The 21,249-nt window shown below is 40.1% G+C and overlaps 1 protein-coding gene across 5 annotated transcripts; it reads right to left on the bottom strand.

Annotated features, from left to right (window-relative positions):
• Positions 1-2,529: 2,529 nt before the first annotated feature.
• STIL (STIL centriolar assembly protein) lies at positions 2,530-21,215 on the bottom strand. 5 transcript variants are annotated; one of them, XM_088674076.1, is made up of 17 exons: positions 21,164-21,215; positions 17,745-17,813; positions 16,440-16,544; positions 15,477-15,592; positions 14,472-14,659; positions 13,803-14,050; positions 13,490-13,573; positions 13,206-13,292; positions 12,438-12,585; positions 11,538-11,647; positions 11,310-11,421; positions 9,277-10,347; positions 8,393-8,555; positions 7,466-7,682; positions 5,794-5,986; positions 5,039-5,295; positions 2,530-4,124 (listed from the first exon to the last, which is right to left on the bottom strand). In XM_088674076.1, the coding sequence occupies exons 2-17, from the start codon at positions 17,777-17,779 to the stop codon at positions 3,323-3,325; spliced, it is 3,936 nt and encodes a 1,311-aa protein (XP_088530202.1). In that variant the 5' UTR covers positions 17,780-17,813; positions 21,164-21,215; the 3' UTR covers positions 2,530-3,322. The 5 variants fall into 5 exon arrangements, with proteins under 5 accessions (XP_088530202.1, XP_034978441.2, XP_034978442.2 ...); XM_035122550.3 differs by lacking the exon at positions 21,164-21,215 and adding an exon at positions 20,071-20,212; XM_035122551.3 differs by lacking the exon at positions 21,164-21,215 and adding an exon at positions 20,071-20,212 and having other exon boundaries at positions 11,322-11,421.
• Positions 21,216-21,249: the final 34 nt, after the last annotated feature.

Below are 21,249 nucleotides of genomic sequence, written 5' to 3'. Positions count from 1 at the left end.
AAGCTACCAACATGAGTTTAACCAAAACTGCGGGAGGCAGTGGAATACAACATATATTGTTACTTTCCAGCTTCTAGCGGGGTAGTCTTCTGACGCAAAAAGCAATGAATATTATTGTGGCACCTTAAAGACGAGCGCATTGGTTGTGGCATAAGGCTTGGTGGAGTCCAGTCCACTTCATCAGATCAGATACACCCAGTCCATTAAAGCTTTTGCTATAATGCGTGGTCTTTATGACCTTATCTGCGGTAGTCCCTCCTTTTTGGAATGCTCCCCAGGGAAGCACGCCTCCCCAACTTTGCTATCATGTTTTTATCATGTGTTATTGTAGATCTCAGACATTAAGAGATCTTTAACATAAAATTACAAAAGCAAAAACATTGGATTGGATAGCTTAGTTGATAAGAGCATGAGACTCTTAATGTCAGAGACGTGGGTTCAAGCCCCACATTGGGCAAATGATCCCTGCATTACAGGGGGTTGGGCTATATGACCCTCCTTCCAACTCTACAATTCTATGATGACATACTAAAAATGAGAACAAAAAGAAGCCAACAATCTCTCCTCCCGCTTCTATCGCACTTCGTATCTTTCTGAAAGTGGCTGACCAAAAGGGGAGAGAACTGGAAGACTCAGTAGCGATGGGCAACCATTAAACGCGGGAGTCGGTCTGTCTGTCAGTCATCCAGACATCAAGGGGGAACTAGGGCTTCGTGATCCAGGCAAATACAAAGAGCCCGATCAGCAGATTAGGCCCGCTTCCCTTAGACGCGAGGATTTCCCTAATGATGCTGCTTCAAGGGAACTCAGCCGCCGCCTGACGTTTCGAAGCACATCCGTCTCTAAACCAAGGTTCCAAGATCGAAGGAAGGAGGCCGAGGAAGAGCTTCCCCCCAGGGAGGCCGCTCACGACGCTGCTGGGAAGCCAGGAAGATCAGCCCCAGAGCAGTCACGACTTGTCCGCCAGGCCTGTCCTGCACGCTGCATCCGGGAAACACGAGCGCCACTTCCTCTCGCCAGAGAGGAGAGAAAACGAAGGCAGCAGAAGGAAGCGATCGCAGGATGGGGATAAATTAAGAGTCACGTCTCGCCCTCCTTAACCCGGCACAGATCCTAAGAGAGCTCCATTTAGGCTGGAGGGGTGTCTGCGCTCCCATATGACATCGCCACAATGGGCAAAAGTAGTGCTCCGAGTATGTGCAGAGTGCTGCAGCCTTGTCCCTGAAAAGCCACATTTAGGCACTCCCAGGGCTTGACTGCACCACCTTGAGCTGCAATATATCTTGTTATACAGAAGGAACCAGCTGGCACATGGTGACTTGCAGATCACCGTAACTGTGAACTAGTATAGTATGCAATCATATTTCAGCTTTAAGATGCAGAGGCAGTGTGTGTGTGTGTCCTGTCAGCATATCTACAAGAAACCATCAATGCAATTCTAAGCTTATTCATCAGTAGTTAAACACTTGACATCTTATGGCATCTTAACTGAATTCCACTCAAAACTTCCCTTTGGCAGGGTCTACTCTACAAGCTCCCATTGCACTCTTCAAAACACTTGCTACATATTTCTTGGGGGACAGGAAGTATGCAAGAAAAAGGCAATAAGGCATCTAAGAACAGCACAGATTGGGGTAGAGAAGTAGGCCATCTCAGTGCCAGAAGAGATGGCAAACAGCAGCAGTCTCAATGGAAAAAGCATCTCTCACATCCCTCAACCATAGACAACTTTCTCATGCATCAATATAGTCTCAGCCATAATAGGGCTGGATCTCAGGTGCGTAAACGTTGCCAGAGACTTCAGTCCTTTTCACATACATGCTCCCCATATAAAAGGGGCAACCTCACTTTTTGCACTATGGAACACAGCTTGGAATTGCAGGGCCAGTGGTAGTAGTAAAAGAAATTAGAAAAAGAGAAAGCAAGGTTCTTTTACACAACACCTTAGATAAGGTATTTCTTCATTGTCACATAAAATAAACATTTTAAATACAGTACGAGGGAATACAGAGGAAGATGAGAATTAAGTTTCTATAACAAAAATGAATGTGAAAAGTGCATGAAGGAAAGGAACAGTAAAATACAAAGCGGTGGTGGTAAAGCTTATGGAACAGATTTTGCAGAAAAGGGGGGAAGTTATACCTCTGCAGCCAATGTCTGTATTTAGCTTTAGGAAAGCTGAAGTATGGAACTCCCTGCTAGAGGGAAATTGCTGTAGCAAAGAACTCAGCAATTTCCAGAGGGACTGGATATCAATAGTTGACAGCTAATTATGTCAAACTCCACCTATTTTTTTTGGCTTGTTCTGGCTCTGCCAATTTGTGCCTAGTGGGCTTCAGTAATTTTCAGCTTTCTCAAGTGGCCCTAGGAATAGGAAAGTTTGAGAATCCTGTTTTAGGCAATTACTAAGAGTCGTAATTTCTGCTAAGCTAATATAATGGATTTCCCCACCACATTCAGCAGTCCCCACTCTGCATATACCAGCAAAAATATTATGAAGTGAGGGACATCACTGTGCATAATGATAGATATTATTCCATTTTTTTATTGGAATAAATAATATAAAACAGGCTAAAGGACCTTAGGCCTTCATGGAAGATAATGAATTAAGACTATTATGGTAACACACAAAGAAATAAAATAAACCAAATTTAATTTTAAAAAACCCTGAGTATAACAAGTCTGCATATTACAAGAGTCAAGTACATTTTATTTAGACATTCAAAAAATGTTAATGATTTCAAACACAAATAACAGATAAGCAGTTCAGCCATTTATCCAGCATTTGTTCTTCATGTTCATGCTATAAGACAAAAAACAAGGATGACATTGGCTAACCTTGTTTTTGTTTCATGATCATAGTAAACATTATGAAATTTTTATTTCAAATTTGTGTAAGAATCGGGGTTGTCTAATGAAGTGCATTACTCCAATGCTTGAATGGACTCAAAAAAGGTTAATGGTTTAAACCGAGTAACCAAAATAATCTCATCCTAAACCCTCTTTCCACTTCAGCATTAAGTTGCCAAAGTCCATTTTACAATATTCATACACATTTTAAAAAGTATATCCCATTATATATGTATTTGCTGACCATTAAGAGCATACACATCAATACACATAAAGGTGCAAATATTTATATTTGAGATGACAGTCAAGCCATCATACCAGGCACACATTGAACCCTTTCCTCCCATTTAGTTTATTGCCAAAACCACTTGAAAAGAGTTGGTGACTTCTTGATTAAATTGAACTACAGAAAACTGGTTCAACTTGTATTGAAAAGTCCTGCAAGGAGTTGGCTGCCAATAAATCAGACAGGTTAAAATAACTTGGGTAACTGTCTGAGCTTTTGTACATCAAGGAAAGTACCCACTGAATTCATGTTGTCCACTTGCTTTAAATTATCTATAGGAGCTTGATGAGTTTCAGATACAATTTGATTATCTAGATTCTCTTTGTCAGCATGCTGAGTAAACTCTGCTTTTCCAGGTAGAAGTTTCATTTGGGGGTTAAAGTCTTTAAAAAATGGATGTGAACTCTCATCTGACTGGTGAAGGATTCGAAGTGGAATGACTGCATTTGTAACATTTCTTAATATGGGGCCCTCTGGATTAGATAGTTCAGATTCATGACGTGCTGGATTAACAGAAAGTCTCTCACTTGCTCTTTTGTAGGGGTCTTTCTGGCAGCTAAAGCCATCTAAAAGAGGGTTTAAATTGAGTTGCAGAACCGGTTTTATGTTCTTTCCTCTACTGTAGTCAGTCTGTTCTTCCTCTTCATCATCACTGCCATCACTGCTTTGCAATAGTCCATACCTTTTCATGTACTTCTTGGTTGCAAACGACATATTGCTTGGGGAAATTAAGCCAAAGCCCACCAAAGTCTTATCAGTATTAGTGTGCAAGAGAGTCTGTACAGATGAAGCCATAGAATTTTTTTGGCTTGAGTGACTCAGAGAAAGCTGTGACAGTTGACTTTCACTTAGGTACTTGAGTGCAATAGCATTTGCTTCCATACTGAGATCTACTCCATTGGGAGTTAAGCCACTCATGCCAACATTAGCAAAAGAGATGTAGTTTAGACCTGGGACTACAGCTTCAGGATTAATACAGGCCAATATACTAGAAGAAAACAAAGAAAAACAAGTTATTTTAACTTTATGCAAGTAAGTATACCTAATTGTAGCCATCAGGTCAAATGTCAATGTACTTTTAAAGATAGGCCATCCTACTAGCTAAGGAGCTGACGACAGTATCTAAGGCTTAGGTTGACAAGTCAGTCTTTGGAAACCTAGTTCTGTCCTACAGATATAGTAGCTGCTAACTATGGCTTACTAACTCAGACAACATTGATAAATGCTTTTTGGGTCCATTGGAAACAGACTGCATGCCAATTCAAACTGCCAAGGCTTGTATCCAATGCTAATCCTACACAGAGTAGAAGCATTCAAATTAATGAACCTAAGTTACTCATGCTATTAAGTCACTAATTTTAATGGGTCCACTCCGAGTAGGACCGGGATTGGTGAAGCATAGGTCCTACTCAGTGACCCATAGGTCAACTCTGACAGGTGGAAGGGCTTCTCTCTCCTGCTTTAGATTATACTCTTGCCAAAATGCCGAGTTACATGATACATAAGTGTATCTATGCATATTTTAGGATACAATGCACTTAGAAATGCATATTTAGAAAGAGTAAAACCAAAATCTTCATGCAGATTAAAACAACTTTAGATTATTGTGGGGTTGAGCCTAAATAGACCTCTGAACATACACATGTGAAACTAACAAGCATGAAAAGGACACCAACATGAATTGACTGATCTATACATCCCTACCCACAAAAGTCAATATTTTTGGCCCTTTGGAGTATGGATATGGGAAGCCCTCCAGATGATGTCTACAACTCCCAACATTTCTGAACACTGACTGTGCTGTTGAAGAATATCCAATTCCCATCCCTGCTTTAGAGGAATGAAGCCATTTATAAGCTCAGTCAGACTTTTTTGTTCTTTTATTTAGAGCAATCTTTCTACCTGGCATTCTCTACTTTGTGTGCATTGTTCATCATCTTGTCAGGAGAGTCAAATTTTACTCCTAGGTTCCTCAGCTGTTTCAAGGTTGCATTCAGAACAATATCTTTATCACTTAGGAGTGGATCAGGATTGACTGAGCCTCTTCTTTCTGTCTTGCTCATTTTTGAAGTTGTGGTACATTCACTGCTGGTACTGTCCTTTTGTACTGAGGAACTGTTTTCTTCAGAAGACTCCTTCAAGAAGTGGTTCACTTGACCCTAAGGAAATGTAGGAAGGAAGGTACAGAGAACTGTAGAAAAAGCTAATCAAAGCTATAGGATACTAGCTGTCTCATACTTAGCATGCTTGGGAATAGTTTTGTATATCAAATATTCACAGATCAGAACTTATTTCATGATTAAACTTCATTTTAGATACTCAGAGTGACATCTGACTAAGTCATACTCAGAGTAGGCAAAGTACAACTTAGATATCACCCCCAGTCATTGCAATCTTAATTTTTTGTTGTGCCACATACTATTTGAATTAAAAGATGTATGAATTACATCTTGAAAAACTATTCTGGCATGTAAAATATCAGAAATGCCTACTATGGACTATAAAACAAAACATGAAGGCTCAAGAAACAGTTGGACAACACAAATCTGTTTTTTAAAAACTGCTTTTTTTTTTAATGAAGCCTGGTAGCTTCTCTGCTAATACCACTAAGAAGCATAGGGTTAAGGAATGATACCGGTACATTGAAGCTAACTTACCAATATATCCTGATAAAACTTCTGGTCATCTGGTGGGGCATTTGGAAGGTAAGTGATAACATGCTCAGTATTTTGTTCATTAGCTGCTACCAAATGACTGTCAGCTTTCTCTGATGGGCTGGTCTGCATGCACATGCTAACACTTTCATTCACTGATGAAATTGGGGGAAGTCCTGAGGCATCTGGTCCACTACTAGAAGTAGAGAATAGTGAATTAGTAGAGAAGATTCAAATGAGTTGATTTTGAACAGAAGTGGGAAAGTGGGTCAATACTAGTGTGAAGGTTATAAAATGGGATGGTCACTATCAGCAATGCCATAGCAAAATGCAAAAGCTGTATTACGTTGAGTATTCAACCATATTCTACACAGCAAGTTGCAATAACTTCAGTAACTGGAGGAAAAAAATAGCACTATGTTGCTGCTTAAGTATATAGTACTCTTGTCATCCCGAAACCTCAAGCAGTTCCTTGATGGAAGAAGTCTTGCCCTAAGCAACCAAGTTAGCAACACCTGTACATTTACTGCACAGTAAAGAAATTATGCAGTCCCTTAATTAAATAAGTCTCAACGCATATTTGCAGATCACAACAAGAATTGCTATTTTAACAGCTAAGGCTAGAAACATGGATAATTAATGCCAAAATGCCTACTAGATCATCAAGTGACCTGAAGAGCAGGTATTAATGGTATTCAAATAATGCAGCTGAAAGTAATCAATTGTGTATGTTGAAAGAGACAAGATAAAATCATGTACTGTCATTACAGCTTATCAGTTACTGCCAGAGAAGTGATTTTTTCATCACTCAGAAAATTTTTGAAAGCTCAGTATGTGAAAAATCACTTTTAGCAACTGGGAAGCAAGCTTCATCAAGAGATTGCTTGCTTGATTACAGTAAGTTCTGTATGCCCATGACTTGTTTCTATAATTTGAGATCCTAGCCATCAGTAAAACTTCACATGAAGATGCAGTAAGGCAGACATGCTCTTTTTTAAAATTCATCTTCTCCACAAATAAGCAATCCATTTTTACCCATGAAAAGTAAAGTTAGGGTTGATTAATGGGGCTGCTGCACTGTAGCTGCCACTTAACTCAGTCACTAGCATTTCAAGCAAGTCATCTGCAGTATCTGGTCATATATGAGGAAAACATCTGCTGAAGATGCACAACTTTGAGTGGCTGTAGATATATTAATTCATTGCTACAGTCAGCATTCTACATGGTTTTAGCTGCTATACTGTTTATTTCAAACAGTGAACATAATACAAAGTCAATTAGACTCATTTTTTGGGGGAAAATAATGAAAATAGCTTTTTGAAACCAACTCAAATTCTTAGAATTAACATTTTAGTTCTGACAGGTGACAAACACACATAAAATGGCTTGTTCTGAGGCTGAGCAGAGAATACAGATGTACAACAAAACAATTGTGCACGAGAGATCACTGAACTTGAGTGAATAATACAAACCACTTCAGCTCAGGCAAACAAGGCTGCCAACTGTGGTCACCTTTTTCTACAAATATATATTACTGAAGGCAAAGGGAGGGAACTGAGACAAACCAATGTGGTACTGTATGCCTCCACCAGTATACTCCTGAAAGATCAGATAGGTTTCACAGTATATGTAGGTCATTAAAGTATGAAGAAATTTAAATGAGGTTTTTTTTTACCGGAGTCCAGAGGGTTGACTAGCTCCTTCTACAAGAGGAATACTATCCACAAAACTGGGCATGTCAACAGCATTTAATGAAGAGGCAATGCTTGCTTGACTCCTGTTCTTCTCAGTGTTCATAGAAATATTAATGTCTTCATTGGATATTTCAACATCATCTTGTTTCACATGCTCATTTTTATTTTCCAAAGTAGCATTCCACATCAAGCTAGCACCTAAAGTAAAACAGGAAGAAAGCTTTGGTTGAATTTAGCTAGGCTGGTGGTACCACTCTCTCTCTGCATGTATTGTGTATTCTATCCCAGTCCCAGATGTCCATCAACTTCATGCATTATAGCAAATCACTGGTACAGCTTGTTGCAATTACTAGCAGGTTGTTAATGTGACACTCAATGTTTAAGTAACTGAAAAGGACAAATATTAGCAATCCTCTCATGGGCAGTTTCACAACATGATGAGCTTGTGCATTTCATACAAATTTGGTATTCTAGGTAATACCAATTTTGGACTCTAGCAGCAGCCATCACAACACACTGAAGTGTGATTTGAGGCTGTGATGATCACATTAGTAACTTCTCTTTAGCAAGACAAGATCCACTGCACAAAAAACCCCACAACTTTAACATTGGAAGATTGCTTTGAGCAAACCAACTCAATCACATTAATTCTTCCACAAAATTTACAATCTTTCAAGCAATTAATGTTCAGTTCTCAGTCATACTATACTGTATACTATACTGTATAGGAATCTACCTTGATACAACAGTCTGGGTACAGGACCCAAGTTTGTTAGCAGAGTGGATCAAATACCATAGGAAGAAAGCAAAGCAGACTCTGAACAGCTAAAACGGTGCCCATGTCAGGTATTTTCCCACTGCTGAGTTATACCAGTGTAACTTCAAGAAGGTGTACAATAAACCGATACCTGTGCTCACTGCAATGCTGACACTTTTCTTCATGTGTAACCCTGTGGATGATTGGGTTTCCATGGCAACAAATTCTAGTTGCTTCTCAGACTGTATGCTACTGTTTGCTATAGTTTTGGTTGAACAGGGCTGAAGAGTTTGTGCTTCTAAAAGCCGCTGAATCTGTAACCATGTAAGATCAGTGTTAATTATACTGCCAAGATAATAAAAGTGCGAGAAGTAATTAGCAAATATCACTGTCATATCAATTTGTCTCTTATGAATTCAGAACTGTTCTTTCTTTAAGATGATTAAAGGCAGCATCTTTTAAGTCCCCTTTAAATAAAAATGTAACACTGGTAACTGTAGAATGGAGAAAAGCACATGACTATTGCCACATGACCTGGAAGCTGTACGCCGGCTCCCTCGGCCAATAACGCGAGATGAGCGTCACAACCCCAGTCGGTCACGACTGGACCTAATGGTCAGGGGTCCCTTTACCTTTTACGCTATTAAAACAGTTGAGCTTCATTAATTAAAACCTAGTTGGTTTCTATTCTGAACTGATCTTAATTCCAAACAACTTAATGGCTCACTAAATTGACTAGTAAACCTGTCAGCTTAATTCTGAAAGCATAGCTAACATGCTATGTGAAATTGTTACAAAACATACTGTCAACCCACAATGTATTTCCACTAGACTCTGAAGAGGCCACTTATTAACAGACAAGTACACAAGACCAAAGTTGTAATCTGATAATATCATAAGTACCATGAGTGTAAAGACTATGTTCCTGTGATTAACCTAGTAATATAATAGTAATAATTGATTTTTACAAAGACCAGTTCAGAAATGAACCTAGTAAATTCTAAGCATGTAGACAATAGATTTAACCAAACAAACCTGAGCTTGTAGCAGTTTGATCTGCTTATCTTGTTCAGCAAGAATTTTGTAAACATCTGAAGATAAGTTCATTATTCCATTATTGGGTTCCAATTTTGATGCAGGAGTGTGCACACAAGCTGGATACACTGTATGTGATTGTGCACTGCCAGGGTCTGAAGGGGAAGAAATATTTACTGTAGCTGACATGTCATCATTATGGGGGCAACACTTTCCCATTATTCCATGATGGCCAAGGTTCATAGGGCTACTTGTGGTACATACTGGGTTGCAGCAAGGATCTATATATTCTATATTTTGCTGAAACATTAATTGTGTACTCTCCTGGGAACTACTTGACTGGATTTCAGGTGTGTGACTGCAACCCACTGTAGACATCCCTTGCCAAACATTTGTTGGACTATATTGCATATGGTCACGTAACTGGCAGCTGCAGACACAGTGAGGACAGCAAGGTGAGCTCTGAGATGGTATCCGAAGTTCCATGGGTCTCCTCATGTGTGGAGATGACAAAGCACAGCTGTGCCAGGAAGGCTGGGAAGCTAAATGAGATTGTTTAGAGTTAGATGCTGAGGGTCCATTAAAAGGAAGCTCTCCTTTGCTCTGTGTAGGCTCATTATTTGCCAAGTGTTGTTCTGATGTTCCAAGCTGATGGGATGATGTGTTGGGAGAGAACCCGCTACAAGGAGTTGAAGGAGAAGAAGAGGAAGAAGACCCAGAGCTCTTTCTCGCTTGAGATCCAACTACACCACAGTTGGACTGCTGTTGTAGTGGAGGTTTCTTTCCATTGGAAGATTTTAAAACTGGAATTCTCTGCTTTATCTGGCTTGGTAACTGCCTCGGAGAAGGCTCTCTGGCACAGAAACCCAAGCTTTGTTTCCCAGAATCACAACTCTGAAATTGGTGGGGTGGATGCCCTATGGGACATGCCATCTTAGCAGGTTGATGTCCCAATGAGGGTTGGGTTTTTTTATCCATCACCATGACATATTTGGACGCTGACACAGATTCTGTAGAGATGCCATCAAACACAATGGACAGTTCAGGAACCGAAGGCTGGATCTCAGTCATCTGGAAACAAGGACAATATAAACTTAAAACACATGTTGATCTATGTTATGTTACAAATTTAATTGGAATGTTCCTCCTCCACCTGAGAAACTGTTGTAGCAGCTTCCACTACACTAGGAGAACAAGAAGGCAGACAGCACTATATGATAAGTCATACCCCATTGTAAAGGAAACCTACTTCTACCAGGAGACCTTTAATAAGATATTATCCCAAGCCCTGCCAAAATAGGAGTCCTTGTGCCATGTTAATGGAACCTCAAATATTGACACTATACATGTACTGTAGGCAGATGCACAGGTGCAAGTGTTTCAAATGGAAAGAAAAAGCTATTGCATAAAAATACTGTTTCTATTTTGTCAAAGTGCATAGAAGTCTCTCTATAAAAACACTACCGGTACTAGCACAGTTATTGTCTACATCAAGACAGTCATTGGTGCATCTTTAGCTTAGGAAGCAGAAAAACTGAAGGCAATCAACATCCATTTGCATTCTTAGGTAGCCTATCATCTGTACAGCTCAACCATTATTTCTTCTCCCTCCTTTAATGTGCTTTTGGAGGACCTTCTTAGTAAATTAAGTCAAACAATGGAGCTATGGGTCAGCTGATTTATTTTTCTACATGCTTCCCATAGTAGAATATGAAGTCTCCTTAAAAGGTTTCTTTATACTGTAATCTGAAACATGTATTTGCAGCAATAAAGGGTTAATAACACCACAGCACAACCTGGTGGTAAGAGCATGGAATACAACTATCCCGACAGCACTGATGCAGAAGCTGAGTGCTTAAGAATTACTACCAGCTACCTAAAGGTACAAGACAGTGCAAGACAGGAGTGCCTGGCGTGCTATGGTCCATGGGGTCACGAAGAGTCGGACACGACTAAACGACTAAACAACAACAACAACCCAAAGGTACTGATATTTTCTCTAAAAACTTGAAGATACTAAATCTTGGAGATACCTGCTGACTCACTGGGTGAGGACGGGGAAATGGTCTTGGGGATGCATCCTCTTCCACACCAGAGTCATGATCACTAACAGAAAGTTTACTAGCTGAGGAACCTTGAGATGGGCTAAAAAATAATAAAAATAAAGTTTTAAGTTTTGTATTACATAGAAAATGTTTTGATAGCATAATAGAAAACAAAAATGTCTGATTAAATGCATAAGAATTTGAAAAAGGTCTCACCTGCTAAAGGAAACATTCTTTGAAATTTTACTGAAGAACTCCACTTCTGCGTTTTTATTTTCTGAACTTAGTTCAAATTGAATATGGTATTTATCTGATGGCTCCACGTTCTGAAATGAAGTAGATGTAGTCAGTAAGCTCCATTTAACAATTACCATACAACTTATCCCAACCAAAGTCATGTAAGAACTCCTCAAACAAATCCTAGTGGTGGTGCTACCTTCTTATTCCTGTGAGTTTTTATATTCAGGGGACCCTGGACTGGAGTAAAGATTAATGTTAAACAGGCAGGTACTTGGTAGAAGTTAACAGCTAGAGCAGTGGTTGCCAGTTGGTGGTCCGCGGACATCTGTGGCACATACCCATCAACTATCTGGGACATCCCATTTGGGGACTGTGCTCTTGGATGGGTCATGGGACTCACATGGCAGCCCAGCCCAGAAGATGCATGTTTCTGAAAAACAGGGGGTACACAGCTGATTGAGAACCACTGCGCTAGAGGATCATTGGATACAGCAAATCCTCAGCTACAGCACCAGATCTAGTGTACACAAGTATTTTGGCACACAGAGAACTGAGCAATACTTCCCAAAGGGAATCTGCCTGTTAGAACAGGCTTACCACATTCACAGTCCTGAACAAAAAGCATGGGCAGAGATATTGGAATACTTATTTGCTTCCTAGTCCTATGAGGCTGTTCGCACTATAAACTCCTGATTGTTACTTTAAAGACATGCCAGTACCTGGCCTACACCTGACATCACATATGACTTCAGGTATGGGGAATGGTTAGTCAGGAATGGCTTGCTGGGCCAACTTTGCCCCTGCGATAAACAACCGTTGACAAGCACCCCCTTGTAGCTGCACAGCCAACTTAAGTAGGGAAATCAAGCAACTTACTTTGAAGCAACGTAATGTTTCTTTGCTTGTAAGTAGCTGGAAGCCTAGTTTAGTATGTCCACCACAAGGAAGGCATTCATAGAACTCTGGATCTTTATGCGTCAGAGAATAAAGAATTACAAGGAAACTTCCTGATTCTGAAAGTACCCTGAAGAAAATAAAATAAAATACACTCATTAAACAGAAACAATAAATAAAAAATCATTTGGTGATGTGATGTACTGAATTCAAATGAAATATTTTTTTAACATATATATTCAGCAAGTTGCCCAGCTCACTACCTGAAAATCATATTGCTCACTTAGTTCTGGGGAGCGTGAAATTCTGTTATAGAAGCTATAAGGGCTAGCAAGTACAACAGTTTCCAATTCACAACAGAGGCTCAATTGATAGTGCTGCTGATCATCTTTGAATGGTTTGAGTCAGGTTATCTTAAATATTATCTTTTACTACATTAACCTACTTAGATCTGACTGGGACAATCAAGCAATCTCCTGCTCCCTGATTTGTCCTGCTCCCTGATTTATTTAATCTCTCTCTCACACACACTCATTCTCTGTGGTTTCTGCCACCAACCAGCAAAAAACAGAAAAACCAAGTGTGTAAGGAAGGAAGTTGTTTGGATAAGTGAATCTGTGGGGCATATAGTGAGGTTTGGTCATAACTCTTTACGTGTGCATAAATGAATTTTTGATAGCGAGCTTGCAGGTGGCGGGACCTTTGTGTACTTATCATTTATTGAGAAAAGTTCACTTTAATTATTATCACCTTTCTTGAATTGAAGAGTTGAATAAGTAGCGCAGGCTGCAAGTCCAGACTTGTGGACTGTTGATGTGAGAGATTCCACTCAACCAACTAAAAGGAAGAAAAAATAGGTTTGATGCTATAAGCCAGTGCATTCTCATGTAGCATATATATTTTACTCAAACTGAGTTATCCAGTTTAAGATTAATATTTCTGCAGTAAATATTAAAACATTCTGCTTTTCTGGTCACTGCCAAGCTCAAAGAAAGAAAAATAGAGGTAAACTTCATATTTATCTAAATACTTACATGCCAATCAGTGGCAAAGTATAAGCTTTGGGATCAGATTCAAGAACTAGCAGTAGTTTTCTGGTCTGGTCCATTGTAAGATAGCTGTAAATAAGGGGAAAAAATCAAAACTGTTTGAAAACCTGTCTCAGTCACTTAAGTCAACAAAAAGCTAGCCTTAAAAAACCCCCATAAAACCCTTCTTAAAGAGACTGGAAGCTACTTTCCAAGTCTCCTTAGAAATTATGCATTGATGTATTTTACTCCTAGACCAAATGAAACAATACAGACAATTGAAATTTGCCAAAGTGAATAGCAATGAACCTTAACATACCCACATTTGCAGGTACCCTGAACTTGTGTAATGCTCATGTGGCTGCTCAGATTTCTAGCAAGAGCTGTAGGAATTATCGGAACAGAATTCACAGGAGTGTATTTTAAGGCATTGGCAAATGTAACAGCTGCCCAGTGAAAGTCAAAGTTTAGGTTGTCCATATCTTCTGTTGAATAAATGTGAACTCTTAAAGTCAGCAGTTTGGAAGGTTCCAAAGAATCTTGACTGTTCAAATTCTGTTGCAGTATCTATAGAGGAAAATTATGTCCCGATTAGTCTCAGACACAAGCATGTTAGTAGGGTTTGTTCAAGAACTGTAATGGCATTATTTTTAGGCTAGGTGTCTAAACTTCTGAAAAGGAACTTAGCTGGTCAGAGCTGTGATATATGAATATTATTTTATTTCCCCTCTCCTGTAAGAGTGCTCCAGAGAAAAAGATGGGAGAGAGTGAAAACAGAAATAAACAGAAGGGAATGTTAAAGGAAAAACACTCGCCCTTTCCAAACTTATACTGAATAAAAAAGCTACACCCAGATACAGCTTTTAATGTCTAAGCATATACCACTGTCTGGGACAAACTGAGAATAGCCAATGGATATTAACATAGAAATACAGCATTTATTCAATATACAACCTTTGTGTTAAAATAACGGCCCCAAGTTTCTTACCTTAAAAGCCAAGCTGAAATCTTCAGAATTGTGCACTATGACATCACCTGATGAAAATCCCCAAGCACTAACAGTACATGGAATCAAAAAATCTCCCGGAAGAGATGCTGTTGGTATTTTCCCCAAGCCACCAGTTACTTCACGACCCGGATCAAAACGATCTATTGTTAGTGATACACCTTCACCATCTGTGTCAGAGAAGTTAGGCAAGTTAGAATACATGCTATGAAGATGGCTCACTGACCCCAAATTTCACCAAGGCTTAAAACAAGACCGTTTGTTAGACTTATCCAGCACTATGATGCTCACTCACACCTCAAGGTTCACACAAACCCTTCCCAAAGTAATTAGATAGCTGTAATTTTGATGAAGTCATATTTAAGTGATAGTCATCTTCACATTCAGCAGGTTGCTGGTTCAACATTTCCAGTTAAAAGGATATAAGGTAGCAGAACAGAACTAAGATATTTTCTTGAGGTTACAAAGTCACTGCTAGTTGCAACAGACTAGTAGACCATTGAGCTAACACTATAAACAGGTTTGCATGTACTTAAAATAACACAAGACATTGAAATGCACAGTTCAGTGAAATAGTCATCAACATGCCATCACTGTACAGTGGAACCTCAGTTGTCAAACATAAGGGTCTCAAACAGCAGGGTTGGGAATGTCACCTCAGACCTTGAAGAGCCATTGCCCGTCAGGAGAGACAATATTGAGATAGAACAGGTGTAACCAAGAGGGTCCCCCCTCCCGATAGTTGGATTACCAATAATGTCAGTGGCAAGGGACATTGGAAGTTGTAGGGACATTGGAAGTTGTAGTCCAGCAACATCAGGAGAAAGCAATGCTGATTCCACTAGCCTAGAAGGATCAATAGCCCAACAATATAAGGCAGGCTCATGTTTACACCGCTTGGTATCATTCACAAAATAATCACTGCTGTGAAGTTTATTTGTTGAGTCAAATAGAATGGTTTGCAATGGTCTCTAACAAGATACCTACCATTATCTACTGCAAGATTTCCAACCAGAAAACATGTGAAGGGTTTTCTTCTACTCTGCCTAGCATGACGATGGGTCAGTCGCAGTGTTTTCTCATGTATTATCAGTTTAGGATTTCTGAAGAAACACAAATTAAAGTTTCAGTACTTGAGTTTACTATTTCTAAGTATACGAAGACTGACAGCTATCTCAAATAACAACTCACTACTGCCACAAAATACAAATGATCTATGTTACAAAAAAAAGGAAAGCCAGAATCAATGTGGGGAAAATTGGAGAACAACCTTGAAAAAGTTGCTTAGGTTTGAAATAGTTCATTTATGTGTTATTAGTCCAAAATCAACCATGATGCATTGTAATTATTTTTAGTAATTTTCCCAAGCTCAAATTTTGGATTTATTTTACTACATAGAGAATAGTTGAGTCATTCAGTTCTGAGTTGTTTATTGATTTAAAAAAACCATTACACTTCAATGAAATTATCTTGCTCCATGTATGGCAGAAAAATTAACTATGCCACTCTTGTGCCACACTACAGAAAACACAAACTACAGTCTTAGCTATGGCTTCTTAGGGACACTTTTTCTCCACCCTAAATACAATTTGTACTCGCCCAATGACTTTTTTGGGGGGTGCTGTATGATTTGTTGTTCCAATGGGTAAAATTGAAGGAAAGCAGTTACTGGCAAAACTTTAGTAAAAGCTGCCTTACAGTACAAAATTGTTCAAACATGGAACAGATCGCATAGGGAGGTACTGGGCATCCCTTTACTGGAAGTATTTAAGTAGCAGGTAGTCAGCCATCTGTCAATAATACTACTGTTGCATCCTGCATTAAACAGGACTTGGACTAGATGACCTCCAAGGTATTATAACAATTGGATTCATAGTTGGAGGAAGAGTTATTGGTGGATGAGTAAACAGTTCAGGGCAAGAAAAACTTTTAATCTATGAGACGCCATACCTATAACATAGGTGAGAGACAATGCTTTCTCCAACAGGAGCTGGATTCCAAAGAGCACATTTTGATGCAGGAAAGCTGAAAGGCACCATTTTCCCCAAAACACCTCTGAAAAGACATACAAATTTACTACTCTTTATTTGGGTACAGTTGGAGATAAGCAGAAGACAAGTTTACCAAATTCTCTCAAAATGGTAGGAGTGTGCTCCTTTAAGATGGAAAATGTGGACAGACCATTTATTTTTCTCATTTCACCAGAAATGTTTATGTTTTTCATATTCTCTTTATGTATTTCAAAGCAGTGGGTGGTATTAACCTAACACTTACTCAGAGTAGACCTCCTGAAATGGCTCTAAATTAGCTATGTGCATTAATTTTAATTGGCTTACTCTGACTTAAACTTAGTTGAATATCGCCCATTAACTACTTTTATGGTATTTTGCAAAAGAAGCCATTTCAAACAGAACACTTTCAGCTTAATTCAACCCAGTTGTAAGCAGTGCTGAATGTTTCATACACAAACTCAACTTAAAAATCAAACATGTCCTCAAAAACAGTGCAATGGGAAAAAGCTTTGGAAAAGTCTGCTCCTTTTTGTGGGGTGGAGGATTGTGGTTGTCTTCTTTTACTTTACAAATTGCCTGAGGGGAGCTTTATTTTTCTTTAAGCATTATGTGTAAGTAGTTCAGCGCTTCTCATGCTGGCCTCCACACCAGCAACAATTCCTGAGTTGCCCACATGGTTATGTCAGGAAATGCTGCCAGGCTGGAAGCTAGCTTGCAGAGAGCTCTGGGCTGCTATGAGTGCATGCAAGGCTTTAAACACATGTGGCACAGTCAATGAACATCGATATGATAATCTCAAGGAAAACAGCCCACACTTCTGGATTTCCAGCAAGTAATATCAACTACTGTATCAGGAATAAACACGCACCAGATACATATTACTGTTACACACATAAACAAAGCCAAGCTACTGGAACATATCATGCTGTCCTGGGTTCCTTAGATGGTAAGGCAGAACCTAACTTTAATAAAAATAAAATAAATATCAGTGACACATTTAGGACTCAACTGTTACAATTAACAAGCAGTACGACAATTTCTAGCTATCCATACTTTTCAAGGTCTTTGGGGTACTCTGTTCTACTGCCTTTATAGTGACTGAGTCAGAATCAGGGTCTCAGCAAATAAACAAAAACACCTGAACAAAAAAGGAAAAGCTGCTGATGTGTGACTTGGATCGCTCATGTGACAGGCTGTAAATCATATTCATATTGAAAACAGAACAAAATTTCTACAATAATACCTTTGGTTTTGAGACACAGGTGAAATTAGTTCCATGAGGTTTTTAAGTATCCGATTTGATCACTTTGCCCTATGAGAAAATGCAAGAACAGGTATAAGATCAAAGATACAGTTACCGTAAGTACCGTAAAGTAATCATGTCTGATACCAGTATTTTAGCATACATTTCTGATATATCAAAGGTAGTTATTTACTGTCTAACTTGTAACACCTAATTGCAACCTATCAGCAACATTTTTCCCCTAGTCAAATAGTTGTATCTTGGCTCTCAAGTTTTACTTTTACATTATACCAGTGCTAGGTCTGCCTCTACTTATGAATTTAATGCGTTCCGAACGCCCATTTGTAAGTCGAAAAAAATTGTAAGTCGAATCCCATAGGAATGCACTGGGAGAAAAAATTCGTAAGTCGAAGCAACCCTATCTAAAAATTCGTAAGTAGAAAAATTCCTATCTAAACCGAATCAAAGATGGTGGATGGAGCTCCGTTCGTAAGTAGAGGTACCACTGTACATAACACCAACGTACATAAAAACATAACAGCCTGCTGAATCAGGCCAATGGGCCATCTAGTTCAACATCCTGTTCTCACAGTGGCTGAACAGTACACCACTATCATGGCTATCACAATTTTGTGGAAAGGCTTTTATTGGTCATGGAACTTTTAAAGGACAAGTAGTCAATGTGGTGCCCTCCACGTGTTCTTGAATTACAAGTCCCATCATTCCTGATGACTAGTACTAGTCATTCTGGCTGGGGCTGATGGAAGTTGTAGTCCAACAGCATCCTGAGGGCACACTGGCCAACACCATTTTAAAGGCACAAATTTAAAAACTGTCTCATTCCCCAGCATAAGTTATTGCTACTGTGTTCTACCGTTTCTCCCAACTGCTTAGAATCACAGTTATGTTTACAGCATAAGGTGACTAACAGTCATAATTTAAAATTTTGAAACAAAAACTTTCGTTTAAAGCAAATATGACTTTGCTTTCAGAATAGAACAATTTCTGTATTTAAAAATCAGTGGTGAATGATTCTACACACCCCAAGAGTATGTAGTCAAAACTCCATCCATCTGACCTGCTCATTTCTGCCTGCCCAAGATTTCTACTTTTTAAGATCAGCATCACTTTTTTATTGTAATTCAGTGGTCTTGGGGGCCTTTGTCAATTTTGCCCAGTAAAAGAAGCATTGCACTCAAGAAAACAAACAGCAATGCTAGCTCAAACCACTGCTCTCAGACTTCCCTCCCACCAGGTCACTAGAACCATCCCCCACAGGTCAAATACTAGTTGGCAATCATAAGCTTAATGTGATGAATTATTGAAATCCTATTGAATTCATAGGTAGCAAGCAACCAAAAGATGGGTTAAAATGGTATTTTTTGAGCCAATTCATTATCAAAAGTGATCAGTATCAGAGGAATATTAATTTATGAACATTTTATATAACTGGGTGGACAACATCACCCTAATTTCAAATATTAACTGCCTCAATTTTTATTACTGCACCCTCCCAAACTCATTTAATTCAAAGTTTCCAATTCATTTTCCACTGCACTTGACTTCTATATAGCTTCTATAAACCCACCCATATACATTTTTGTTTAATGAGGTTGTTCATTGAAATGGAACCATCTGAACTGAAAAACAACTGTGCTTATTCAACTTACACGCCCCGCCCCCCATACTAACAATTCATTCACACTAAAATACACAAAACACTTTAGTTGACAAATTCCTGCTGGTTGGGGAACTTCCCGATTTCCCAAACCTTTCTTTTGAGTTCTCGCCTGGAATTAGGGCAGCTCCCCCTAGCGAGGAAGCCTGGCTAATGATCTGGTCGTCCTTCTGGTGCACAGTATTCTTGGCATATGCTTTTATTCTTGTTGTTTTTGTATGCTATTGTGCTATTTCATAACGGTGAGCCGTTTATACTTAACAACAACAACAACACGGATCTGAGCCATGTTTTCCCCAACCCAACCTTCGCGTCCCAGCCCCTACTGCGCCTCACGGCCAGGCAGAGGGCAGGTGGGGAGACGAGGGGACTTCACCTATTGAACGTCCACGAGGCCCACAAGCTGTGACAGAAAGAGACAGAAAACGCTGATTTGTGCGTGGACACAGCTCTGCGTTTTTAAAGAACGGGGGAACAACTTATTTGAAAAGGGAAACACCTGGTCTAATAGACAGAAGCGGGTGGGGGAGCTAGTTATGAGGGAAGCCTACAGGGAACCCAAGGGGTGGAAAGGAACCGGCGGACGACGCGGGCACAGAGCCCTGTGAGAAAAGCCACCCAGCTCAGGCGCAGCGGCACCCCACCTACCTCACGACTCCTTGCCAGAGCCCCCTTTTCCACGCGCCGCCAACGCACTCTCGGCGCTCGAGAGCCTGGCGCGACGGCCAAGATGTAACCGAATTCCTACCTCCTCCCTGTTGTGGCGGCTCCAATGGCGGCACGGTCGGCCAATCAGCGATCCCTCTCCCGCGAGGTCCACCCAGCCAATCGCGGCTCGCGACCCCCTCTATTAATCGCTGACATCGCGTCAATCAAAACCGTCGCACCCGCCCAGCAGGTCTCCGTAACCAATCAAAAAGCCCCAAGTGAGACTAAGGCCCGTTGCGCGCGCGCGAAGCTCTTGTGGGAGGGATATTTAAAAAAACATGGCTTTGTTTTAAACGGTCGCAGCAAGGGAGCCATCGCGCAAGCGCAGAGTCTGAAAGGGGAAAGAGGAACGGGCGTGATTCCTTTTGTTACCTTAGTGATAACAGATACCTAGGCTTCGAGCGATGCTTCAGAAAGTGCTTGGGTAAACATAGCTGGGGGACGGTCTATTAAAGTCAAGTTTACATATAATCTTGTACATGTTTTCTTGGAAGTAAATGCCGCTATATTTCAAGGGATTCGCCCCAGTAAGTACCTCCGAGGGTCGTTGGTAGAACTGCTCGGCATATCTTATTCAAGATACAGGATGGAAGCCTAAATAGATCGCAGCAAAAACGTTACTGTATTTTAGCGGCATCATCTGCAGCCTGGTCTACTTTCAGCTGATATATGTCATCCCCGGCTGCAAGATGCTTCCTCTACTACACTCTCACCTGCCAACTAGATTGCATCTGAGGAAGTGGACTCTTGTCCACAAAAGCGGGAGGCGGCCACAATGTTTCGGCTTTGTGGTGCTTTGTCTTTCCCTCTTCCCAAACAATGCCAACATAGTAGCATTTCTGCTGCCAAAAGTTTGCAAGCAATCGCAGAAAGAACAGAGACCTACGAGAAGCTCCTTTCGGGCGCGCATGCATGCATAAATCCATATCTCTATATGTACATCCAAACGAGAATAGGTATTTATATATGTCTGTCTTTCTGTGTGTATATGTATGTATATATATGCTGGGGGGGGGCGCGCGCACACACATACGCGTTTCGTTTTTAGTTGTTGCTGAAAGTGTCCCCTCCTCATCCACGTAGGACTCCTCCTAGACAAGGCGACCCGACCCCTGTCTA

This window comes from Zootoca vivipara, chromosome 7 (genome assembly GCF_965207765.1).
Source record: "Zootoca vivipara chromosome 7, rZooViv2.hap1.1, whole genome shotgun sequence".
Classification (NCBI taxonomy): Eukaryota; Metazoa; Chordata; class Lepidosauria; order Squamata; family Lacertidae; genus Zootoca; species Zootoca vivipara.
This window is presented reverse-complemented; position numbering and strand designations above follow the sequence as displayed.

What these genes read in the sequence shown, in the direction of transcription:
- STIL (XM_088674076.1), bottom strand. Translation starts at nt 17,779, where the DNA reads ATGGAACTAATTTCACCTGTGTCTCAAAACCAAAG. An exon ending in CCTGTGTCTCAAAACCAAAG is followed by an intron (nt 16,545 to 17,744) that starts GTATTATTGTAG and finishes ATGTCTTTTCAG; the next exon opens with AGGTGTTTTGGGGAAAATGG. An exon ending in CACAAAGTAGAGAATGCCAG is followed by an intron (nt 4,125 to 5,038) that starts GTAGAAAGATTG and finishes GTTTTCTTCTAG; the next exon opens with TATATTGGCCTGTATTAATC.